This window comes from Photinus pyralis, unplaced genomic scaffold (genome assembly GCF_008802855.1).
Source record: "Photinus pyralis isolate 1611_PpyrPB1 unplaced genomic scaffold, Ppyr1.3 Ppyr1.4_LG8, whole genome shotgun sequence".
NCBI classification, from domain to species: Eukaryota; Metazoa; Arthropoda; class Insecta; order Coleoptera; family Lampyridae; genus Photinus; species Photinus pyralis.
Genome location: NW_022170819.1, coordinates 5,438,128 through 5,465,158, shown reverse-complemented (window position 1 = coordinate 5,465,158; position 27,031 = coordinate 5,438,128). Strand labels below are relative to the sequence as shown.

Genomic DNA, 27,031 nt, shown 5'->3' with positions numbered 1-27,031 from the left:
AGAACTCCAGAGCATCTGAAGCATATAGATCAAAGTGGAAGCTTCCATGGCCAGACTTCTGCGAGTGACTTCCAACATAGGACCCTGTCAGTGTTGAATGTAAACTCAACGTTTTGCCCACTTTCGTGCACTCGGGCTTTATCAGGGAACAAACAAAAATGAAATAAAGTATATAAACTCTTACCAATGAGCCCACACTACTTCACACATTGAAATACTGAAAAAGGGAAGGCTAAACCTAGCTCTTTAAACTTAAAAAAATTCGTAATTTACAAACGACTAGGGGTTGCAATTTTATAAACACTTATATAGGGTTGTTGTTAACCCTCAAGCGTAATAATTATTTATAAATAGAAGTATTTGATGCGCCTTTTAAAATGACAACCCTAACACTGGACAACTGCCAAGAAAGATTGCATTTTTAACTACAAAAATTCGTAATTTACAAACGACTAGGGGTTGCACTTTAATAAATTCTTATATAGGGTTGATGTTAATGTAAAAACTTTCGCTCACTCACACGCATGCGCGACTTTATAAGGCGACGCGCAAGCGGAAGTCATCAATCTTCCCTCGTTCTCTACCAGGTCAAGCATTGTTAATCTGATCAATCCCAGTTTACTTTCATCAGATAAAAACCTCCTAATGTTCACCACAAGGCTTTATTAATAAAGGCTGCTTTCAGTGGAATGGAAAAGGAAACCCCAAACTGCAAAAATCATTAAAAATTTCTACTTTTACATTTCAAAATTACAATGCAAAAATAACTTACGACCGAAACAGTTAAAACGGAACACCTGAAAATCAAAAATAAATACTCTAAAATCGTTATTTTCAGTAAAAGGTTACTTAATTTAAAAATGTGAAACGCTAAAATTAAATATCAAATAACAATAACAAAATACTCGTCTATTAGAATTTTTATTAAATGTTTTCATCGTATAAAGGTGTTGCATCGCCCAGAGACATGGAATGAGGTGAAGTGTTGGTTCGCGGCGTCGAGCGCGCCGAGCGCGGACTTTTCCCGAACTTTCCACGATCCAGATCAGCGCGCAACTCGTCGAAGCGAGGAGTGCGCTGGCCGCCCGAGCGCGGCGTGTTGCGACTTTCGCCCCGCGATCCGTCTCGATTGTTCGACTTGGCCCACGCCTCCGCCGCCTTCTGCCAGTCCATGTTTTCGGAGTGAGCGTTACGCTGACCGCCCGAAAAGCTCCGGTAGCTGTGGTCGCTGGTGAAGCTTCGCGGCGAGTCGGTGGCGTACGGCCGACCGCCGTCGCCGCCAGGGGGGAACTGTCGTGCGTGTGGACCGTTGTGGATGACGGGCGAGTGGGTCGGCACCGGGCGGTAGGCGCCTCTTTGACCAGGAGTCACGGAGCCTGGATGTAAAAAGCCGGTGTTTGATAGGTGGGGGGACGCGTGAGGAGTCTGGTAGGGCGTCATGTAAGGTGTTTGGCCACTCGGTGTGTACGGCTGAAAATAAGGTTATGACATACAGAATTTCGAATGCAACTCCGTTTACCGTGCCAACGAACGTATTGGCGCCATACGCCCCTCCCGGCGTGTGAGGGTAGTGAGGAGTTTGATTCGCTACGGCACTCAGCGCTTGCATCATGTGAGACGGCATGTTTTGGGCCACCCTTTGTATTGCTTCTGGATTCATGCTGTTGATGTTGGGAGTAGCGGTTCCGTACGAATTGTGCCCCGTTCTCGGAGTGCCGGGCGTGACGCCGCCCGGTATCGGATCTCGGAAGTGTTCCTTGAACCACTTAAACAAACTACCGACCGAGTCGAATATTTGCTGCCTAAACCGAAAGCCCTCAGGTGTCACCGTGACAAACTCGTGCCGGCATTTGTTTCTCGGCAAATACGACAACAAGAATTTCCCAGGATAATTCTGCAATGTCAAAAATTGCTTCATTTCTTCAGAATAAATCGAAACTATACGCTATTCATTTTAAGAAGGTAGCGGTAGAAAGCATAGGGACAGTTTGACCTTCACTGTGATTGGTTAAAACACGAGTCAGTATTACCATGAAAAATATAACAAGTGACGAATTCTGTCTGTTAGAAGTTTCAATTACAAACTAAACTGTCGAACTGTCATTAGCTGTCAATTTCAAAGATCCAAGCGTGATATCGTTTGATTTATATTTATATTTTTTGTGCCGTTTTATATTTTTCCAGTGTGTGTCGATCTTCAAACACAGCGCCATCTACTACCTTCTTATAATGAATGCAGTATAGTCGCCAAATTACAGATCACTGAAATATCCACCTACCTTGCTTACGCTAATAACGTAATGAATCTTAGACGAGTTTTTCTTCTTTTCCTCTTTGAGATATTCTTCAGACTTATCCTTGAGACCGCCTTCGGTGTCCTTATAATACTTGAAGTATAACAGATCTCGCGCATGCGCGGCCATGGGCGTTACATGTCGGGCGATAATCTCGTCTAAATCTTCAAACGACTCCCCATTAATCCAAAGCGAGGATCCTAGCGAAAACGCATTCGTCTTGCCCTCCTCCTTGACGTCGATATGTTGATAGATCTTGTCGGCGACTTTCCACGTTATCGTCAAATGATCCGAGCCCTTACTCGACGGTCTTATGATCACCTCGCCCTGATCCATGTTCGCCATACACTTTTCCGCTTCGGCAAACGAAATGTTGTGAAACGCCGGGTGGACGATGACGCGCTTAATGTACGTCTGTCTTTGTTTGTTCTTCTTAATTTCCTGCTCGGTTCTCAAATCTTTGTCTTCCGAATCCTGATCGTAGTACGGATCCTTGGGCGGCCTAAACAATGTTGCAGCACAAGATACTTCAGGTGGGTGGAATACTCACCGCCACTCGTGATTCTTATCCGCCAAATCGCTCGATTTCGAAGTGCAATCGACCGAAAATCGCTCAACGTCAATCTTAATAATGCGACAGTGTATCAGCTGCCCCAAGGAGACGCGCTCCTCTGGATTCGTCACGTGCTTATCGCTCAAATTCTTTATGTGTATGTAACCTGAGATACCGTTGTCTAATCGCAGCCTAACGCCCGTCGCCTGCCCGGGACAGGCGCCCGCATCAAAGTGATTCCACACGTCGGAAAGCTCCGGGAAGTCATTCTTCAGACAAAAGGGACATTGCCATAGTCCGGTCTCGTCGTTACGTACAGGATTCGCCTGATCTAGCTGTTCTGCTTGTGGCTTCTTATGCGTTATACCTACGATAATGCGAGGTAACAATGAGGCACCCTGTGTTTTTAAGTGCAAATCTGGTTGGTTACTTACAAATAAACACAAAGTTGGTTTATTGTGCTTGAATTGAATTTGTATCTCAGTGTATTTTTTTATTTTAGAAATTTGTGTAATTGGTAATTTTTTCGTTTTAATTTGATCGCTTTTGTAATTTGTTCAATTTAGGTAGGGTGTTAGAACGAGGGGCAAACTCCTTAATGGGATTTTTAATTACTTGATTACTTTTTCAGTACTTTAATTGCTTGTTGAGTATGTTTTGAGTATTTTCAGTACCTGCAAATACATTTTCAGTATTTTGATTACATTTTAAATATTTTAATTACTTTTTCAACGACTTTTTGTTACTTGTCGAGTATTTTAATTACATATTTGGTAATGGTAAGGTCAGGTTACTTAGTGAAGAAGCTCAAAAAAAGCGCGCGCATCAGTTTCACTGGGAAATATCGCGCTTATTAGCAGTTGTTTTAAATTATTGTGAACGCCTTAGCCCCAGTTGCACCAACAAAATTAAGCCTTACTTAAAGTTAAGCCGAAATTTAAATCTATGGCAACGATTATTAAGACAATCGTCACTATGGTATCTAAGTTATGCTTAACTTTAAGGGATACTTAATTTTGACGGTGCAATTGGCCTAAGTCATTTATAATACAGTATTTAGGAGTGTCGATCCGTCTGTACACTCATTTCCGGTTAAACAGCTAAACTGATTAGAACCAAATTTTGTACACATATTTTTAGACAAAAAAGGTTTGGGCAGAATCGCGCATGCGCAAGTGTGTCAAACTCTCATTTCCGGCTAAAGCTTTTGACATTGACATTTCCATATAGGTAATGCCATTGCAGTGTGCACATTTTAAATCTTGCGAGGTTTTGTGAGTTAAGAAATGCTGTTCGTGACATGGTGACAAAATCAGACTGTGCACATTTTAACTATTTGAAAATATTGTGAGTTAACTTAAGTACTTAATTTTGCTTTGTACTGGTACCGACACGACACGTAAGAAGGCTACAGCGGACTATGCGCAGATGACTAATTAGAGTCTGCAGGAGGATCCTCGGGAGGACCAACTGGCTCTGTGGCGCACCACTATGTCCAATCAATAAAATATGCATAGTGGGGATACGTTTATTATTTTTTTATATTATTTAGCATTTCTACATTTCGCCTGACTCATTCTTTCGCTTTCTTACGTGCCGGCTACAGTAGTCCATGGTATAATGACCATGTGCACATTTAAAATCTTTGAAAACTTATGTTAAGAAATGTCGCTTCAGAACATATGTTGAAGATTTGTTGCAAAATAACCTATAACGATCACTTTTTAATTTGATAGTTTTTAATTTGACAGTGAAAACATTTGATTTGACGATTTCTGTCATTAGTTCTCTAATGCTATAGCGCGTTCGCACCTCCAGATTCAGTATGGGGTCTTATGGACTAATTGCCTCTCTTACTAGTTTGCGTCATTCTTCGATAATACTATCCTTGTTTCTAACCGCATTAATGTCAAATTGACATATGATTAAATTGAAGTATAACAAAACATAATTTCCTTGTGCTGTAATTGTCACGTTTGGCAAGCATGTACTGTATATCCATAAGCACCATACTGAATTTGGAGCAGTGCCGGATTTAGGGGGGGGGGGCTATGGGACTATTAACCCCCGGCGGTAAATTTTGAGAGGCGGTACGTCGTCGCTTCTATCACCACAATTCTAATTGTAGATATTTAATTTATGGGGTTCAGTTTCTGAAATATCATGGTAATAAAACTTGCAGGTCTCTTCACCTATAAAATTGCCGGTCTCGGGTTGCCGGCGGTAGCAGGTCGTTGGACGCACAAAAGCACTGGCAAAAACACGTTTCATGTTTTCGGGAAATCTACACTTTGCTGACAAAGGACAAAGGGTGGTCCCATCATCCGTTATTTACCTCTACTTTCCATTGACTATATTGTCGGGCGCACATTTACTTGTTAAACCCTTATTACAAACAATTATTAAGCGGCGGAGCAAAGCGATGTAAGCTTTATAGGGGGTCGATGGTGTCCATCTGTCCGTCGGTGAACACGATAACTGCCAAAGGCTTGGACCGATTCAGTTCAAACTTTGCACAGTTGACCTACATGCCACATGTAACAATCCTATTGAAAATGGGTGAAATCCAATGATTCCGTAGGGTCAAACCGAGGTGCTCTGCCGCTTTTTAGCGCATTTTTGAAAAAAAATACGCTATTATGTTCGTTATGGCTGGCTGGCTGTCTGGCTGAGATCTCAGCAATTACAATTGCTAGACTTTATATTTTCACTAAAAGCTTTCTGATGTAGTGTAGATGTGCAGGCTCTAGTCTATTTTGAGCTAGATTACTCGTGAGATCGATAATTTTAAACTTTGCTAATAAAACTCTGATCTGCATGACCAAAAATGCGCTTTCATCATGCATAATATGCTGATTTACAACTTGTTTAGATCCGCTCTAGGGGTTTATTTAAGCTTAAGTTTTGTTGTGTCTCAGAGCCAGCCGCCAGCGTGTCCGGCTGGTACGCCGTGTCGTCAATGCTGTTAGGTCATTACGCCTCAGCGCAGAAAATGGTACTCATTTATTAGTGGAGTGTTTTCGTGAAGTTTCTAAAAAATGAGCGGAAAAGAAGGAGGTGCATTTTGGAAACGACAAAAGTTAGAAAAACAACAAAATTAACTGAAGTATTACAAAAAAACCAAGATTCAGCTTTTTTCCCTACCTACTGGCGGTATAGTATGACTTAGCCCCCGGCGGTCCATGAACTAAATCTGGCACTGATTTGGAGGTGCGAACGCGCTATAGTCGTCACAGTCGTCGTTCGTCTAATCATTGTAGCTACCACGCGGGCGGCCCTAATTCGATTCCCGGTCCATGAAGATTTTTTAAAATTTTATATATTATTCATCATTTCTACACTTCGCCTGACTAATGCTAATCGCTTTCATAGGGGCTGGTATTACAACTTGCTATAACTTCCATAAGAAAAAACAAAGTTGATGTTGGTTGACTGGAGACGAAACGTCAAAATTAAAATGTAAAAGTAGCATCTTGTAGAAATGTAGAGGGAAGAAAGTGGCCATAATAATGTGTCATTTATTTCGAAATATCTTTTTAAATAACTTCAGTAAAAAATAAAAACGATTTTGCAAAATTTCGTTTTTTTTTCCGGATATCTCCGAAAGTAATCTGAATTTTTTCAGTGTCAAAACTGCATTTTGTTAATTATCAAAATACGCAACTTTGCCGAATTTAAACTACCTACCTATCTATTCCAGTTCCCGAGATCCCCATGGTGGCCCTCGAATTTGAATCAGCCTGTATACCGTGTGGAAACTTGCCACACTGTATTTTCTCAAATATGCAGTTAGTTTGCGCATGCTCATTTTGTTTTGATAATAAAAATTGGAGCACTATTTGTTGATTCTTATTTTCAAATGTCTTGCCTTTTTGTGTGACCTGTGCGATATGGAAAAACAAATGTGCAATATCAGTGGAAAAATGGCGCAATGTGTACAATAGTAGTGCAATTTGTGCAATAGCTGTGCAATGTGCACAATATTGTGCAATATTATGGCAGTGTGTGCAATATTGCACATGTACTACCTCTGATATTGAAGAGATTACCCTCTCGGCCATTCATAAATAGCAAACGCGTTTTTCCTTCGGAAAAGTTCGCGGCATTTTTGTTTTAAAAAAAAATTGAAAAGACATCTCCGTTGAATTAGGATATGCAGTTTTGTTTTACAAGCTGAAAATCCTTACCACTAGCTAGACCATTACGGCACACATTCAATCGTTATAAACGAGGCGACGCGTCTGTCGTTTACAAATGTGCATCCGCGCGCGACCGTTCAGTGACTGCAGTTGGTTGCTTTTTCTGTACATTGACATTAACAACATTATAATGATTATATTGAAAATATTCTGATTAGGTACTTATTAAATGTCTTGATTACTTTCAAATATAATAAGTCCTACAAATATACGTGAATTACTTACAAATACTGTTAAATATAAATATTTTAAATATGGTGTACACTTTTTTGTAAGTTGTTTGCCCCTCGTGTTAGAAGGAAGGGTGCACTGGTCGTTTGCGATAAAAAGTATTATTATTATTATTATTGGCAGTTTATAGGAAACTTCATGAAAAAAGAGTTTTTTTTATAGTGGAAGTGGTACTACTTTAAATAGTAGAGACAAGAAGACGGGGTTTTTTCTTTCGCGGCGGTTTGAGGGCGTGTGCATTTCTTTTTTTGTTTGTGGTGTCAGTGCCTTTGCATATCGCAAAATTGAACTTATTAAACCATTAAAAAAACTTAGTAGATTTATTATTTGTCTGTCGAACGCCTGCGTACGGAGTACGTGTAAAAATGGGATCTCATTTTTCATTGAGTTCTAAGTTAGGCCGAAGGTACTTTTTTGTTAAATATTGTGATAATCAGCGATTTATTTTAATACAGAAGTTAACCGCACAGAATTGCTTATTTGCCAATTTATTTAAAGTTTTGCGAGATCCCGCACATTCCGGGATCCCGCGGGATTAACATCTAACAATCCCACAAATACCGAAACCAATTTCAAAAGAAAATTCAAAGGGCTGTAACTTTTGAACTAGTAGCCCAATCTAGGAACTGTTTGAAATTATGGATTCTACAGGCCACATTCTATAAGAAAAGTTTTTTCCGGGTAGATCTGAGATAATTTTTTTTGAGGGCCTCAAAAAAAGGCAGTGTATAACCTTCCTTTTTTACTAAAAATCGACTGCACCAAAATTTCTCTGGAAAACACTTTTTCTTATTAATTTTGGTGAGTAGAATCCAAAACAATTCGTACTTTTTCGATCAGACTTCTCAATCAAAAGTTATAGACTAGAAACTAGGGGGAATGCAATACCGGGATTGCGGGATCCCGAAACACCGGGATCCCGCAGCATTTTTGCGAGATTAATCCCGCACATAAATGAAGCGGGAGCGAGATCCCACAAATACCGGGATTGAGATTTTGCTGCGGGATTGCATTCCCTAGTCGGCACTGTTAAAAGCGCCTTAAAAATAGGTAAACCACGTAAAATACCCTAAATAAATTCTCCCTGGGTATTTGACAATTCCCTTCAACCTTCCTAGATGTAAGAAAATACAAAACAAACCCTGGACATACATTTTTGACCCATTTTATGGGCGGGTATTGAAATGCTACCCTGCGCTTAAGAAAACCGCTATAGCAAGTGCAGTCCGGGGTTGCGGGGATGGCGGCATAGCTGAAACTGAACCTTAGGGTGTCTAGAACATCCTCTGAAAGTTTCATAAAGTTATCACAAAATGCAAGGTTGAAACCTATTTTGGCTCTTAACCCCTACACTATCATTCCTCTTTTTCTTTCAGCATTATTGTTCAATTTTCCCCTTGTTTGTTTGGTGGAATAAATTTTTGTCTTTGTCAATTAATTAACTGTGTAACTCGAACCCTAAGTGCGACCCAGACAGAGTTTTCATGTCAGGTCAGGTGTCTATTAAAATTCGTCTAGTCAATCCTTTAGAATTGTCCGGAGGCCACTGTGTCTTTCAATTTAATAAAATATAGTGAATGCCAGACGGCTTAGTGATCGTTTGCCATTGCACACGCAATATACAAAGTGTCGAGAATATCAAGAGGAATAAAAGTGCTTACCGACGACAGTCGCAGTAACCATTTTTCCAATGTAGAACGTCTCCGGACTTTCCTTAGTTAACATATCGAACATCTCCTCAGGATTCGGTGAGGAGAATGAAGTTCGCAAGTCTTTATACCTTGAATTTAATTCCGCTCTAATATCGTACAACGTAATGCTTTTATTGCCTAAAATCGTCACGTTTACGCACCAGTGAAAGTTCTACAGATCTTACCAAATCCTTGACGTTCGAGCTCCTCCGCGAACGCGTCCAGATCCAAGTCTTTCAGTCTCTCGGGCGCCTCGAGGATCTCCTCCAAGGCGCCTGCCGGATTGGCGCCCTCATCGTCGTCGTACTCCAAAGCGTCGACGGCCATCTTTCTCGCCCATTCGTACGTTTCGGGGTGAACTCGCGATCCGTCTAAAATTTCGACGTACGCCTCCGTGCTGTCGCCCAGGCTGTTGGTGTCGATCTTTACGAAACCGGAACAATTGATGAACACCTTCGGCCCCATGTGACATGCCGTGACGAGCTGCGTTCGATTTTCGAGCCTCTGATTTGTTTGTTTTAAGACGCGAAGAAGCGCCTGACCCTTCCGGGGGCCTAAACCGCAAATAAATTGCACTAAATTTGATGTGTGGGGATGTTGTACTGCGCGATTAATATCAACTCCTACTTCGTTCGTTCGATTCACAAACTCCAAGTATAAATTTTCTAAGAGGTCTTCCTTTGAAATTTGCTCTTGCAGAGGATGATAGCGTAAACTTAGCAGCTCCTCATCGGCCGTACACAGTTGGGAGTATTCTATGAGTGGGTCTTGCATTTTTCTCGCCAACGAAGCGGCTTGCCTCAACAGCTCGGGATAATCGCGAAAATCGCTCATTCCCTTGTTGCAATTGGCGTAGACCTTAGCCAATTCGTTATCGATAATCTCAACATTTATCGTTGGGAACTGCTCCGACTCGACCAATTCAGCAATCACGCCCTTTACGTCTTCGACGATCATCACAGCTTCCCGCGATTCTCCGCCTACGCACACAATGTGCGGCTTTTTCGTAAGTATAAAGTTACGAATTGCTTGAAGATCGGCTTCCTGAAAGTCCCTAGTTAGATTGTATTCAAATTCGATATAATGCGAACCTTTAACGTCTTTTCGTCCTCCCGATAGCTATTCTTTCGCTTGAGCAAATGCGGCAGGCGCAGATAGTCCGTAATGTCACCGTCAGGTGCGGCCATGCACGTGAAAGCAGACTGTGAGTAGTCCGGCACGTAAGCAATTGCCATAACGCGCATGCCTACATGGGTGAATCAAATTGACTTATAAGTACATCGCTAGATGGCGGCATTCGAATTTTAAGAACATGGAAACCCATACCTCTCGAAGTATCCCATTCGTCCTCCTCCTCGTCCGGAAACGCTACGTGGCAAGGTGCCATCTTAATCCAGTTATAGAGCTTCCGACAGCAAGCCTTGAGAATCGCCTCCTTCGCCTCGGTCAGCAAAGTTCTCTTAAGTTCGTTTCGGAGATCGGGCAGCACGCACCTGATTAAGGCGCGCTCCACGCATTCCATGCGCAGCGCGTTCCAATCCTGCACGTTTTTGCTGAACTCATCCTGCGGAGTAAACGAGTTTAATTTCCCTCGCGCGCGTCACGCCAACTCACCCTGATATATAATTGCTTCACTTCGTCGATGTACGAATTGCTCGTGTTCCCCTCGATCGTATCGTTAACGGTGATGATGAGCAAGTTCTCCTCCTCCGCCAATGAAAGTTTGAGGAACTGATCGCCCGACAGGTCGCGCACCGGTTTATTTTTCACGTATTTCATGCTGTAGCAGTTGTGAGTTTCGTCGATGACTTTGATTCCTTTTTTTGTGGGGCGAATCGTAATTTTCGCTCGTTCGAAGAACACCTCACGCACGCACTTTCGAACTAGGGGCTCTCGGGCGATTTGCAAGGCTACCATAAACCTAGCTGCTTGCAAAACATCGTCGACTGTGGGGAATTTCCTGAAATCAAAGGTACACAAATGGCTACAATCAATTCGGCTGCTATAAATTCGTTCTTTATTTCATATTTGTACCAAGAAAAAACGCATACAAGTAATTCATGTATTGAGTTTAGGGTTATACGACGTAGACAAAGGTAAAACCCAGCAGTCCCAGGTAGTGCTGTGCAAAAAAACGATTAATCGATATAATCTTATCGTTAATTATCGATGGAATATCCAAACCTATTATGTGAATTTATTGTAATGTTTTAATGATTGTCTTTTTTTGTTATGTGTGTGAAATATTGATTCTTTAGAAATTCCAGTGGAGCCTGTGATGCAACATTATATAAATTTACTTGACAACCATCAATTTAATTTTGTTTTTTTTTTCAGATATGAATTTAATTATTATTATTATTATTATCATAATATGCATTTATGCCATTACAGACAACTAATTTTGCTATAAAGTTTAATATTAATTTGTTGGTTGGTTTTTTCTTGGTCAGTTCTTTTTTCCACCAGCCTATTGTCATATTTGTGCTCGGTGAACTACCATTTTCTAAATTTAATCTTGCATTGCGAATTATTTGGATTAAATTAAAGCATGTACTTGTTTGTATTCCTTACTTGATCCTCACTCCGACAAGCAACACATATCTTGTAGCGACTCTTAAAAACACAACGTAGTAAGTGGCCCTATTATTTTATTATTCAGGTTAGGCAGCTTTGTGTAGACGATCACGTGCCATGGGGTTCAGTTAGTTTGGGAGGGAAAGTTTTGAATTTAAATCTTGAGTTGCGCAGTCTTTCTGAGCTGGCCTTGGTACAGCACAGTATTGGCGACTAAATTTTGGTCTCTGGCCAGTCCCAGTCGCCCGATGATTTTAGAATGTTGGGGGACTGATGGGTAATGGGTTCATTGGAACTGTTTACACAAGGAGACTTTTTCATTAGCCCGCCATTGTATCACTAAAATAGTACATCACTGCGAAAGAGAAGTTTATAATGCCCAAAGTCTGCGGAGTGTATTTGACATAAATTCTGACCGCTTTTAGACGGGGAAATACTGTATCCGAGATACAATCTGTCTGTCAGAATTCGTGTTCAATACACCTCACAGACTTTGGGCTTTCCTGACTGCTTTTGTGCAAGGAGGTAAGTACTTTGTCGGTGCTAATGAAAAAGTATCCTCGTATAAACAGTCCATAGGATCCGATCAGTCCCCCCAAAGTCACAAAATCACTGGGACTAGCGAGAAACCGAAATTTAGTGGCCAATACTGTATGCGAGAATTATGCGTGTGTGAACCGCTCCATCAGACGCAATGTTATAGGTGTATCCGAGATGCCGGTCTGCGGGCGACTGTATCCCCGTGTAAAAGCGGTCTTAAACTGGAAATGTGGATTATGTACCCACTTATAAACATTATATTATAAATATTACAGCTCAATTTTAACTACTACTTATACAGTACGCGTCAAAAGTTCGCCCTCTTCCCCCCTACTAATTTTTGAACCACTTAGCATATGGCAACGAAAATGGCCACAGAGACATGCCGACGGCGAAACGTCTCATACTGTAAGATTCATTGTCATGAAACGTAATTTTCTGGTTCCCTAAGTGAAGGACTAATACAGTGTGCATTTCGATAACCCAAAAAAATAAATATGTCAAGCAGAATAAAACAAAAGAAATGGAGAAAATTATGTTGGAAACAATGGAACCAATCCCTATATACTGGCCCCCTTTGAACGTGGATTAAACCAAATTACAGTCAGTGCCATAACGAGATTGTGCACTTGCACACGACGTAATTTTATTGGAGGAACAAAGATTTCGGACATTTAAAATACTGAATAATTGAAATTATAGCCATTCATAAAAGCATATAGCAGAGTTCATTTTATTAATTTTTTTTCTGGGAAATTTCATCGGCATTTATTGTTTATTTATTTCAAATATGCATAAGCATGCGTACAGGGTGCTTCAAATTCGTGGCGCACCATTGGGATCTACATAACAAAGAAATTCACTTGAATGCATCACCATCATAGCCATGTTGATTCAGCAAGATCTCATTCCGTAAAAATCCAATATGGCGTCTATAAGAAATAAGCTTGTAGCTTTTACCTCGTACGTCTTATGGAAATTCTGAGAACAGATTCAGATTCTCCAAAAAAAAAACCAATACAAGATGCTAAGGGAGACCGTCCAAATGCGACCTAATCCTCGGGAAAATAGAACACGAAATTTGACGTTTTTAGTTTTTTGGTGATATCTGTTATTTTCAAGATTTTTAAAAAACCTCAAATGCGTTTTTTAGTCACAAAAAGGGGTAACTTTGCTCCCATTTAAGCTACAGCGTATCTCTCACCATTCCCAATCCCAATGGTGAACCATAAATTTGAACCACCTTGTACCTTTTAAAAATGAATTAGTGAGACAGGGAGAAATTTACGTAAATGAAGATGATTAGAATCCAAATCAATTCGTACTTTTTCGATCGGACTTCTCAATCAAAAGTTATACACTAGAAACCAATTTCGAAAAAAAATTCAAAGGGCTGTAACTTTTGAACTAGTAGCCCAATCTTGGAACTGTTTGAAATTATGGATTCTACAGGTCACATTCTAAAAGAACAAGTTTTTCCGGGTCGATCTGAGACAATTTTTTTTTCGGGGCTCAAAAAAAGGCAGTTGAAATTATGGATTCTACAGGACACATTCTATAAGAAAATCTCAACAAAAAATGACTAATTGCAGCTAAACAACTCATTTTAGATATCATGTGTAATACATAAAGTTACACTAAAATTGAGCAAGGAATCGAAATGTGTAATAATATACAGGAAGTTCTATTTAAAAAATGCAACTTTGATATAATCACCCTGTATAACAATTACAATTTCGTTGAAAATATTTTTAGGTTGTACTCTTAAGGGTCCTTCAACATTCCTGGACAATAAATTTTAAATGTGGGCGTTAATAAACCCACAATATTCCACCCACACACTAATGGCCCACCCTGTATATCCATCGATGTCAAAACTTTACGAGTGAACATGTCAAAATCGGTTTGTCGGCGGAAAGTACTCTCAAAGGCAAATTGAGTCGACTGGATGAGACATACCTATTGGTAAAGTCAAAGCAAATACCTTAACAACGAAGTGTTGGAAGAGGGTACTCATAAAAGGCAAGTGGAACATCGAGACAAGACAGATCTATTGGTGACCACAAAGCATTCAGTGCAAATATCTGCAGAATGGAGTGTCGGAGGCTTTTGAATGTATGCCAGGCGACCTTGAAATGTTTATGTGTCTCCTATGCATTAATCATTTACCTCGATAGCATGTCTGTCTGTCCGTGTGGGCGATAACTTTGTTTAGAAGCGTCTGACTGCCAAGCATCTACCTGGTTCCACTAACAGATCACGCAGGACACAATTCTCCACACACACAAATATTTTTCACAAGAGCCGTAATGGTACCAATTACAAAACTGATTTATGTATAATATCCTATCCCTTATCAACTAGACACTTACGGAGAAATGTATTGCTTGGCAAGTTCTTGTACATCAATCAGCTCTTGATCAACCTCGTGTCGCTGATAATTGTCACGCAAATTCTCGGCAAAGTTCTCAGGTGAAAGACCAAAACGCTTGGCCAACCCATCTGCAAGGAAATTGTTTATACATTGCCTAGAAGTACGATTGATACGAACTGATTCCGGCTTTCGTGCATAAGGTGTACGAGCCAGACCGATTGGCATACTTCAATGTTTCCGGCTCGGGCTCGTCGTCGTCCTCTTCGATGTCGAGTTCGTCGGGAATATCTCCGACATCCTCGCTTTCGGCTATCCTCCTCAGCCTCTCCGCGCGCTTCTCCTGTCTCTTGCGCTCTTTTTCCTTGGCGCGCCACGCCGCGTGCATCGCGGGAAGATCGTGCGCGTAGTACAGAACAAAGTGATTGTGAACGTCCTGCAGCTCCTCGGCCGTTTGCACGTTTTTCAGCCGCTCTATGTCGCTATCTTTCATGACGCGCACATTGTCCGGAATCGGCGCATCCGGATCTTTCATTAGCTCGTCCAGTTGGTACGAGCGCATTTTTTCGAATAGCGAAATCAGGTTTTCCTTGCGCTGTTTCAGTTGGCACCATTTAGCGTCGAATTTGTACACCTTCCACAGGTCGTTTATGTTGAGCTCCGGTTGTACGTACTCCTTACGATAGAAGGCAATAAACGGTACCTCCAACTGTTGATTGCGAATGAAGTCTAACGCTTTACGGATTTTTCCAACAGTTTGTGGTCCTTTTCGTTGACGCTCTCTTGCCTCAAGTGATAAGTGGGCATCTTGCATTGATACCGTTGGTTTACAGAAGGCCTAACAGTAAAAATTGTTATCGGGAGAACTGCTTGTAAAGAGTACACTATCAATGTAGAGCGGCTAATTGACTATTATTACTTTTAGTACAGAGAATAGAACGCAATCTACCCATACCTACTGTATTCATTATAAGAAGGTAGTAGATGGCGCTGTGTTTAAAGATAGACACACACAGGATAAATATAAAACCGCACCAGATTTGAAAAATATGAATATAAACCAAAAGATTTCACATTTGGATCATTGAAATTGACATCTAATATCAGTTCGACAGTTTAGTTCGTAACCGAAACTGCTAACATAACAAAATTGGTCACACATTTTATTTGTCGGTGTAATACAGACTTGTGGTTTAACCAATCACAGTGAAGGTCAAAGCTTCCCTACGATTTCTACCGCCACCTTCTTAAAATGAATAGAGTATAGAAACTCCCAGCAAAGTACTGCAGTGTGCTTCTATTCAATTTGCCGCTCTATATTGCTAATGTACCTTATGAGAAATTGGTCTTTGCCAAGTTCCAACGAGTTGGGAATGCCTTACTTGTTTATAAATCCACTCTGCTTCCTCCGTCAGTTCGTTAGAATCTTCCGAAACGGACGTGACAGGAACCTCTCTCAGTTGCATACGCTCGGGAATATCCGTGTTACGTATTTCATTATCCAAATCGGTAAAGAACCCCCGTTTTAGCTCACTAGGCTCGTACACTTCGAATATAGATTTACGTGTCGGTTTCTTTCTGGCGGTCTTCTTCGGCTGTCGCCTAATTTAAATCGAGTTGTGCATATCGCGATCTTCAATTATTAACCTACCTCCGTTCGCCTTCTTCGTCATCGTCGACGTAATCGTCCTCCTCGTCCTCTTCTTCTTCCTCATAATCGTCCTGTTCGTACTTTGAAAACTCGTCATAATCGAAATCGACCCCGAAAGTCTCCTGGGCCTCTTGAAGTGCGCTATCGAAAAGCCTTACAAAACCAATCTGAGCAATCACTAACTTACGCATCGGTAAATATGGGTTTCCGTTTCTTTCTCTTGTCGGCAAGGGGACGCCCGTCGTCGTCCACAATAAAGTCATCCGCGTCAGAATACTCCCCTTCATCTTCTTCTTCGACAAACTGCTCGGGCTCAACGACCGGTCTCTGACTTCGCTCCGACCGATGATCGTCGTCCTTCAAATTGTCACGTTACTAAACGTTTAACAGAAAGCACACTCACGTCATCCGAAAAAATCTCCATAGCAATAGTGTCACGGTCCCTCCCCTCGTCGGCGGCCTCCTCGCCGTCGCTCTCCTCGTCGACAATCCGCCGTAACCTCTTAAATTTCTACAACGCGAAATCTAACCCCTCCTCCGCACCGAGTCAACTACGTACCCGTCTTTCGACTTTAACACCCAAATTCTCCTCGAGCAAATCGTAATCCTCATCCTCCAAGCGATCGTCGAACTCCTCGTCGTCGGACTTTTTCCGTTTCGCCCCTCCCGATCCGTCCGAATCCTCGCCATCCGTTTCGATGGGGTTGTCATCGATTAGGTCCTTCAACTCCTCGCGCAGTTTCTCCTCGTCATCTAAAAGTAAACGATTAAAATCGTACCGGGGCAATCGACACCTTACCCTCTTCCTCTTCGGAACTGTCCTCGACGGTGGCCTTCGCCTGTTTCGCCTTTTTCCTTTCGTGGGGCTCTAATTCTTCCTCCTCCTGCAAAGTTTCGAGTGAGGTATGCCAGGGACCTGCATGTGTGTGGGAATTGTGACACTTTACTTACCTCGCTCTCTTCGGCCTCCGAGTCAATAAAGTCTGCCATTTTCTACTTTAAACTTAAGCTACAGGAAGAAAGGAATATATAAATGTTTTGATACAAAATATTATGACTATTTATTTAATAAGACGCCATCAGTGATTACGAATCCATTTTGAAAATGGAAGGATGATCGGTAACGGGATTGGCTAGAGTGAGGCATGCGTAGAGTGTTTACGTTTCCATTTCGCAAACGTTCCCATTACTTAAAAAAATTGTTCTGGCTTAGTACAAAATAGAAAATTCCAAATTTCTCTCAATTAGGTACAAATTTGAGCTACCTTACTTTCATACCCCTTTCCAGAGCAATTTTGCCTTTTGCAAAGATCTATAGTCCATTATCGAATTTCTAGAAGGGCTATGGGAAGTAAAACGAACTACCTATACTATAGAAAGTTATGAAAAGCACTTTAAAGGCAAGAAAATCGTTTGAAGCTTTCTAAGACAATCTGATACTCTCCATAGCCTTTATTAAGAGTTTCAGATTGTCTTAGGAAGTTTTCCACTGCTTCAAACAATTTTCTTCAGCCCTACCTGAAAGATATGTAAAAGGTGTTTGAGATCCTCCTGCTAACGGTTTCCAAAGTTATTGTACTAGCGCGTCAATCAACCCCGTTTCCCAATAGAAAAGAGTTAAAGGCAGTCTCTCGAACAGGGAACAGTGGCTAAACTCAAATTGCCCTTTCCTCAAATCTGAGGGACTCGTGTGGTTTACAGACGGGTCCCTAACGGAAAAGAACGGACATGGGTATTGGACATATATGGCGATCGATCGAGAGCTGACGTCAGCTTCTCCCTTGGTCAGCATAGCATCGTGTTTCAGGTAGAGATGTTAGCCATCATGACCCGTGCACAAGATGAGAACCTCCGTAGAGTCAGCTGACGCTAAGGTCCCTGTCAGCAGAAGCAGAGACAGTGCTATTGAATATGAGCCGGATTAAAAGTTGTGTGGAAAACATTTTTCTAAAATTTAAGTAGTGCAGTGCTTTTAAAATTTCGTGTAAGTTTCTCTCAAAAATGTGCAGTGTTTTATTAATTAGAGCTCAATGGTAAGTGATAAGGCGCGCAAATATGGTAGGGCGCCAAAACCAGATCCGGCACCGCTTCGAAAAATACCTAGTTACGTCACTGTTAATACTTCATAAGGCCCGTCAAGTTATATTAAAATTTCGAATTAATTAATTATGATTATGTTACATCGCAGCATCTAGTGGACGCGTAATCCGAAGCTTCCAAGACGTTTGAAAGCCTCTTTCACAGATATCCCCAGGTATTTTCCAGAATTTTCGTCGCGATATATCATATATACCGGGTGGGGCAATAAAACGACACGTGTTTCGAGATTCAGCAACATTTTTAAACCACATATTGCAACAAATACACCAAAAAATTTCTTTAAACATACTTTTTATTTGGATTTTCAACTTTGGCCGGTGGCGCATATGAAAAATGTTATTTTGGCCCCTTGGAAAAAAAGGTTGCCCATGCCCGAGGCTTCTTGAGCGCTTTCCGGGAAATAAACCATAAACGAATATCGAAATGTCTAAAATCATCTCAAAAATTTCGGATACGACCTATATAGCACACTTTTGGAACACCCAAAATGAATCCAGTGGGTTTTGGAAACTTTCTGAATGCAGTGAAAAGCATATACCTAAGTGTAACGTAACCGATGTGATTTTTTAGCGCTACCATGTTTGTTATGGCTGGCTGAGATCTCAGCAACTACAATAGCTATTAGAGACTTCAAATTTTCACTCAAAGCTTTCTGCTATAGTGTAGATGTGCAGGCTCTAGTTTATTTGAATTAGATTACTTGTGAGATTTTTACCGTTAGATAGCGCTACCAGTATAAAAACTTAATTATTTACTTTGGGATTTGTTTTACAAAATAAAGACGTACCCTCAATTGAAATTAAATAAAATTAATTATTTAACGCAGCCAAAATTACTCGTGAGATCGATAATTTTAAAGTTCGCTAATAAAATACTGACCTGTATTACCAAAAATGCGCTTTAATCATGCATATCCTGATTTACAACAAATTTTATTTTTTTATTTTTAAAATTATTATTTTCTTTATTTTTTTTATTAAAATTTTTTTTTTAGCATCCTTTATAAAATTTAGGACTCGACAAAACTTGACTTGATGTACAAGCAAACACTAATCGTTACTTGATTTTAATCCGTGCGATTAGTTAACCAGACTAGACCTGACAAGAAGGACTGACTATAATAATAATTAACTTACAAATTATTGCCCCCATAATTTATTGTAATAGTTATTGTGACGTGTGGAAATATTTATTGGATGAACACCACCAATAAATATTAATGTGGAATAATAATAATAAACATAAGCAGTAGGACTATCATTTGATGTGAAATTGGTGTTTTTAACTTGCCGATAAGAAATTTGTTTGTTTCAGACACACGGAAGACAAGCACGATAAAATTTACATACATTTCCGATGGACTTTTATCGTCTTCTCCAGATAATATTTGACGTCAATCATAAACTCTACACTTGATAACGTTATGAAATAAATTGAACTATGACATTGATCTTAGGTCATTGTCGTCATAGCACATTCAAAAAAGATTGTATACTCGAGCGAGGCCAACAAACTTGAGTAATCTTATCGATAGACAAAAACAATGTGTAATATGTGTATATTAATAATATAAACTTAATTTTTACATGCCATAAAAATGCATAAATAAAAGATCACAGTATTTCTAGAAGAAACAACTCTTATCTCTAACAATCTGTATAAAACATATTGCTGTTTGTATTGGCAAACGTCAACTTTTGAGGTATTAGTAAAAATCGAAACAAAAAAGTGCGCCACGCATCACTACCGGACGCATCTAGCTACATTTATAGATAGGTCGAAATGAAATTGATAATTTATATACAGGTGGTGAGAGCGTTCAAACCAGACATAGATTCTAGATGGGCAGGAACGGTCAAAAGTGCTTCTTCGGTAGTACGATTTATCAGACAATTACTCGGCTTCGCCCTATTGGTGTCGACGCAGTCAATGGGCATTTTCACAGTCTCCATTGTGTACTTGTACCCCTTCAGCGATACCTTAATAATGGTGTGTAGCGGAACGTGAACGTAGGGAATTTCTTCGGCGGGTATTTCGAGGTAGTAGCCCAGAACGCAGCGCAGCACCGCCTGATGAGATATTGTCAGGACGTTGTTTTCGGATTCTAACTGAGTTAAGATAGGCACTAGACGTTGCATCACGTCCACGTAGGATTCTCCCTGAGGATAACGATACTTTAATTTATCACGATCGCGTAGAGCGAGCTCACGCGGGAATCTTTCTTGCAGCTCCTCGTACGTTAAACTTTCGCAATCGCCCTGTAATGTAATCAAAAGATCAGTATGCAATTAGGGAGTGTTTAAAATGGAATTAAGCACTATTGATTGACGCCACAAAAGAGACCACCCTGTATATTTTGCCGCATTTTTAAATGTTTATCTGCTTACGTTTCCATGGACTTTGAGCATACTATGAAAAACTAAAATTTTTTAGGCAAGCTTCATTTTTGCTTGCCGCGAAATACCATCCACAAGAATTTCCAATATGATCAATATATGACGCCTATATTCATTATAAATGTTACATCACAGCTTTTGACTTACACCCTGTATATCACAAAATATTTGAAAAGATTTGGAGATATGTTAAATTCAAATCCGGCTCAATATAAAAAATATTTCTATATTCCAGACGATTCACTCACTATTCACGAATTTTCTAGATCAAAATAAACGAAAAAAGATTTAAGGGTTAAGGTTCAAAGCTCACAATGAATTAAGAATCTTCAGAAGAATAGTGAGCTTCCAAAATATGAGTGAGCCCGATTATAACAACATTTTTGTATAATATCGAAAAGACTCTTTCGAAATTTATTACATACAACAGCATAATTTTTGAGAACACCCTGTATACTATTATATCATATCATATTTTTTGTTATTTTTTTTTATTATACAGTGTCGTAAATTAATTATGATAACATTCCATGGATATTCCGATGCGATATTTTAAAAAAAAATTTGTTTCGTAGATAATTGGAAAAATGTGAAGATCGCCATTTTTTTAAAAAGTTCACATATTAAAGTAACAAAGAGAGCTATCGAAAAAAGTTTCAAATAAAAGTTACAAGATTCGATGGGATAAATCGATGGACGTAGAAAACATTTTTTTAAAATGGCAGTTTTTAGGATATTGACATCAACTTCCTTATATTAAATGGACGCCAGTTTGAATTTTTACTCAGTTTGATATAGTTTTTTTTCTCTTTCCAACCATATATCACAAGTTATCATTCAAATAATAAACATGGATAAAATTACAATTTTCATTTTTTTTTCATAGGTGGCTATGGAAACAGCAAGCAATTAACATTTTGCAATGTTACAATTGTCTGGCGGGTAATTAACATAACAAAAATATAATAACAGAGCACGTTCGGCACCTACTGCAGCAGTTATACTTTGCGGAGTGTATTCCTGTTAAACAAATGACAATTAGCCCTCTATGCTAGTTTTGTTTCCATGGCCAACTATAAAGAAAAAATGAAAATTGGAATTATACCCATGTTTATTATTTGAATGAAACTTGTGATACATGGTTGGAAAAAAAAACTGTATCAAACTGAGTAAAAATTGCCATAAGAAATACATTGTAAACTTTAGGCAAAAATGCAAGGTTGATTCGCAAATGAAATACTGAGTGTTTAGTATCACTGGTTTTGTAATTTTTTTGTCTATAGAGTGACGTAAAAATCCAATATGGCGTCCATTTAAAATAAGAAAGTTGATGTCAATATCTCGAAAACCGCCATTTGGAAAATTTGTTTCTACGTCCATTTAATTTAACCGATTGAATCTTGTAACTTTTACCAATAGCTCTCTTTGTTATTAAAATATTTGAACTTTTTAAACAACTTTTTTTTCAAAATATTGCATCGAAATATCCATCGGCATAAAACAATACCCAACCTTGCCAATTTAAGCAAATCTGTAAGTATAACAATAACAAAGATAGCCATGTTATCCTACTCAATTTAAGACACCCTGCATAGGGCGGTTATATCGTTTCATCAGATAAAACCGTGCCAAGGTTTTTGTAACTTGTTGCCATTAGAAGAGCGATGGCACGAGCAAGATACTTACAGAAAAGACTTCGTCTAGCTCGGACAGGTGTTGTTGAGGAGCATGAATGTTGGCAGCAGTTGCCTTTGTACGTTTAAGCGTCGAGGTCCAAACTTGTAAGGCGGGTAAGTTTAAGGTGCGGAGGTGATTTGCCAAAGCGTGCGCGTACACTCGACCGCGCGGCGACAGCGGAGCGTCACCGCCGATCCGGCCGATGACGTTGAACTCGCTCTCTCCATGCCGACTGAAGTAGATGTTCTGCTGGCTCAGTTTCGGAACCGAGATGTACGCCAAAATTTTGCTCTCCTTCACGCCGGTGATGCCGTGCGCGACGATTCCGCCGAACCCGCCGTCGAGCACCTTAACCATCGGGCAAGGCAGCTCCCAGTGGCTGCCGAGACTCGGCGACTCATACTGAGCCTTGTAGTGCGCCATTTTGTACGTCAAATCTGTGAGCGCCTGCTCGGTCGCCATGCTCGAGTAGTCGGCGCTGTACTGCAGGATGTCCTTGAAGTTGCGCTCGAGGATCGCCGGATCTTCGCAGACGCACTCGATGAACATTATCCTAAACCCTTTCTGTCCATAGATGAGATCATAGATTTCCTGGCGCTGATGGCGCGAGACGTTCGGGCCGTCCAAAATCGCGACGTGATGGCCGGGCTCGCTCAGCCAGGCGACCGCGTCCTCCAAGGCTTCGTGGAAACTTTTCTGGCGCAAGCGCCACGCCGGCAGGTTATCGGCCCGGAACATCTCGTGCGACCCGTACTTCTCCATATGCTTGCGCCGGTAATCGCTTATGTCTAATACTAAATTCGAGGTAATTAGTAATTTTGTTTCGCGCTACCGTCGGTATAGTCACCTTTTGTTGTGTCCCCGGTATAGTTGAGGTAGCGAGATAGCCGCCTTGCCAGTAGACTCTTTCCGCGCCCCGGAAGTCCAACCATAGCAACCAGTAATGGAGAGAATTGCCTCAGGGGTGTTCGCTTTGAGGCTTGGGGTTGACCTAAGGGGAAGAGTTCCGGATTAGTTGCCATGTGGATGGGTGAATTTATTGTTCGAACGCACGTTTAGACATGACTAACAAAAGATCTTTTTTAAAATGTGAAGTTTCTCACATCTCTGACGCTCTTGGACGCCTTCCAAAGCGCCTTTGTACCATGGGAGAGGAGTTATTGTACCATTTATTTAAATTTTCGACATTGCGACTGCAAATTGCGTAATTAAAGCGGAAATAGCTTTATGGCCGCTATTTATTTTATTGGTCGTTTGAGATAACGTGGACCAATTATCAATTAATATTACACCGAGGAGTATTTATTAAATGTATGGATGTGACCTGTTAAAGCATTTGGACTTTGAGCGTTCCTTTGGGAACCATTTAAAAATACATCTCGTTCTAGAAATTTGGCAGGACGCAGTCTCCCAAAATATATTTCACCTTTGCGTGCATGCATTTAGCCACGGCATGTTCGCGAAATGAATGAGTTGCGATTTTAAATTTAGCGCGCTGTTCGGAGTGAGCTTACCTTTGTTTTCTTCCCTGTCATTTGAAAAGCGAGGTACGGACGCCATTTTGCAAGGTTGATTGGTAATTGTAGGAGGTGAAACTAGTTGAAATGATAAAAGCTCCGAATTTTCTTGTGGTGTTTTTGGCCCTTCCTGCGATCTTGGTAAACAGTCCAAACACACGCTTTACGTTTTTTTCCGTTTAAAGTAACAAAAAGGAAATTAAAAAAAGTAAAAGTAGGTAATTGTTACAACATAAAATACTAAATGAAAACGTAATCTTCTGAAAAGTGATCTGAGGAAGTGTATATTATGAACTTCTTCAGGATATGTCGCATTCCCAGCCTATATCTAAATTCCGTCGCCAGATTTACAACCAAGTAAAACTAACACACGTGAAATAGTTGAACGCGACGGTAATTAAGCACTAATCACTAATTAATCGTGCACTTTATCGAGAACTACAGTGCTCACTGGAAGACTCGCTATAGTATGTTGAAATTACGAAGCTCTCCTCAAATATATAGATCGATGTGGTTGGCGCAAGGGAAAAGTGGAAGGTGCGCTCACTGGACTGTTTGGTCAAACGTCATCATTCAATGATAATGTGTTACGAAGATTACCAAACACTCCTATTAGCAAATTGCACGAATGGAAAAAGCAAGGTCGCACACCTTGCTCTCTTCCGGCGCATCAGTTTTCATTTCACAAAAGCTCCACGTGCAAAAATTTTAAATAGAACCACCTCAATATCCACGTTTATTGAAATAGGTACGACGACATCGCCTCAAAAACAACCATACTCCAAAGTTCACGCTTTGTTTACATTTTGTGGATAAATGTAGTTTACGGATGGTCATGTTTTTTGTTTACTACACCATTCGCGTATTTTTACACTTTTATATATCGGGACGATCTGATAGAAATTTTAAAAAAAAATTCGCGCGCGTCAGTGCTAAAGTTTCTTGCAAATTGATTGTTAGGGTGCAAAGGTTGTAAGTGACCCACTGACATCGATTTAAATTCCTGAAGAGTGGATTTGGACGAAACGTGAAGACGTACCTGATTGTAAAGTATTCAAGGTTGTTGTGAAGTAGGTATATCGATAAATGCGATAACAACAATTGATTAGCGATGCGTGGGTCAAACGGAAAATTTGTTGTACAAACGTCTATTGTTTTCAAAACAAATTGGCAGCGTTTGTGTTTCCTTATTTATAGATGGACGAATCAAAGAATAAATTCGATGAAATCGTGATGTAATTTTGTTGATCTGGCGTCCGTACGTGGGGCACATAGTCATTTGACCTCCCCCCCGCCACTCCAATGTACGCACACCATAATCTTGTTTTTTTTCGAACGGTAATAAATCTTTTTTCTTTATTCGGTTTAAAGTGTTTAAACATTTTAGAAGCGCTAGTTTACCTATACTCTCTCTACAGTACCCCTATACATCCATGGAGAAACGAAGTGCGGGCAATAAGCCTGTATGAGCAGCAATAAGCACCCCATACAACAGAAGTACCTATGTACTAAATAGGCATCCTAAAAACATTCCCAGCAAGACATTCGGAAGTCCTCAGAATGTCAATTACCGGTCCTGGGACGTCTTTGAGAAATACCAGAGATGTCAAATGTTACTAAACCAAAAGTCTGGGGGATGGTTCCCCATACCTCTTCGGGATGGTTCCAACTACTATACATTCCAATATGCTTTACGTGGTGTTTTTAGATTAATAATAATTATTATTCATAATACCACTGTATTTATCAAATATACAAGCAGATATTACTAGTACCACTAGTACTAATACACTAGTAATTACACTAGACATTTTCTCCTGAGGAGGTTTTGTGCTATCTGATGGGACGTCCCTGAAGTGGGCGGGACAAGTATGAGCTCAAAAATTGTTCAGTGTTCTATTATTCTGAGCTTTTCAACGGTACCATTTTCAATTTTTGAGCTCTCATGGTATTTTCTTCCCTAATTATTTTACAGCAAAGTTGTAAATACATTTTTTTTGTAGATTGCAAAATTCTGCTTCTATTCATTTGTAATTTTTTGTTGTGGGAAATCTGAGAAATTAAGGAAAGTATAAATTATCATTTAGCAGTGGCGGTCCCGGGGGGGGGGCATTGTCCATTTTTTCATCAATTTTGTGTCGATCTCATTTCCATTATGCGAGATTTCTTTTATTTTTTTCCGTGTTGAGACAAAGTTCGGGTTTGGGCCCCTCCCTTTACCAAATCCTGGGACCGCCACTGGCATTTAGTAAAAATCACTCATGCCATGAAATGATTGAAACAAAAATTAGTTTATCCAAAATTGTCCTGAAACCTTAATTTTCATGCCTACTTTCTGTCAGGAAATTTTAGTTTCCATGACAAGGGCAGAACAAACTGCGTTTCCTGCCGCGTGTCGCTTTAATGGCCGCACCTGTCACTTTACCGGCCGCATTTTTGACATTGCTACAATTACTCCTGTCATCACTGACAGATTGACGTTAATCAAAAGTTCCATATGAAAATTGAAATTTTATAATAAAATACGATTTCGGGTAAAATTTAATACAAAACTCGTCAGTAAAATGACATTACCTGACTCGGAAATTAAAGTACTCGGACCCGAAGGAAACGCTGCTAGGAGGAAATGATTCCAAAGAAAACAGAAGCTTCAAGGAAAGAATTGGAAAGTTGGTTTATAGGTAGGTACGACAAATACGTTGGAAAATAAGCATCTACCATAAATCGCATAATTTAGAGGTACGATATAGCGCTCGTTACCTACACCCGTGCGTAATGAAAAAAAATTAGAATATATCATGCACCTTTGGAAGTAATAATTATCTACAAATGGTAGTAGAAAAAGTATGGTACCTACGTAATTCGGTTGTAATTTGCGTATTACACGTTCGTAGAATTGCCGCAATCTGCTGCCTAGAGACAATTTGTCTACTCGCGCGTAATATGTACTATTACAACCTTATGACGTAATATTCTATTTTATATTCACTGGACTAATTACTTGTGGGCAATCGAAGGAGAAGGAGAATGTGAGACGATGTAGGAAGAACGCCGATGATTAGATTCTTAGGCGATACAGTCTTTTTGGCTTTTGGACATATTAATTTTGTAATGGATTTATTAATTTTGTTAGTTTGTGAACTCCATTGCCAATAAATGCATATTATTATTATTATTAAAATAAACAAATAAAAAGGTTTCGCCATAAGGCGCGAGTACCTTCAGCGCATTTTA

At 40.1% G+C, this 27,031-nt stretch overlaps 2 protein-coding genes across 2 annotated transcripts; both read right to left on the bottom strand.

Moving 5' to 3' along the window:
* Positions 1 to 902: 902 nt before the first annotated feature.
* Positions 903 to 17,226, bottom strand: LOC116177866 (transcription elongation factor SPT6). Its single transcript, XM_031497015.1, has 18 exons — positions 17,059 to 17,226; positions 16,907 to 16,991; positions 16,667 to 16,860; positions 16,511 to 16,618; positions 16,295 to 16,464; positions 16,108 to 16,248; positions 15,839 to 16,058; positions 14,637 to 15,294; positions 14,458 to 14,587; positions 10,583 to 10,928; positions 10,295 to 10,532; positions 10,060 to 10,214; positions 9,154 to 10,012; positions 8,939 to 9,106; positions 2,845 to 3,214; positions 2,280 to 2,796; positions 1,520 to 1,894; positions 903 to 1,470 (listed from the first exon to the last, which is right to left on the bottom strand). Exons 1-18 carry the CDS (start codon positions 17,095 to 17,097, stop codon positions 925 to 927), a joined length of 5,319 nt encoding a protein of 1,772 aa, XP_031352875.1. The 5' UTR covers positions 17,098 to 17,226; the 3' UTR covers positions 903 to 924.
* A 2,522-nt stretch (positions 17,227 to 19,748) lies between these two features.
* LOC116178114 (6-phosphofructo-2-kinase/fructose-2,6-bisphosphatase-like) lies at positions 19,749 to 24,261 on the bottom strand. Its single transcript, XM_031497491.1, has 4 exons — positions 23,795 to 24,261; positions 23,128 to 23,271; positions 22,290 to 23,074; positions 19,749 to 20,465 (listed from the first exon to the last, which is right to left on the bottom strand). The coding sequence occupies exons 1-4, from the start codon at positions 23,838 to 23,840 to the stop codon at positions 20,004 to 20,006; spliced, it is 1,437 nt and encodes a 478-aa protein (XP_031353351.1). The 5' UTR covers positions 23,841 to 24,261; the 3' UTR covers positions 19,749 to 20,003.
* Between the last annotated feature and the right edge of the window lie 2,770 nt (positions 24,262 to 27,031).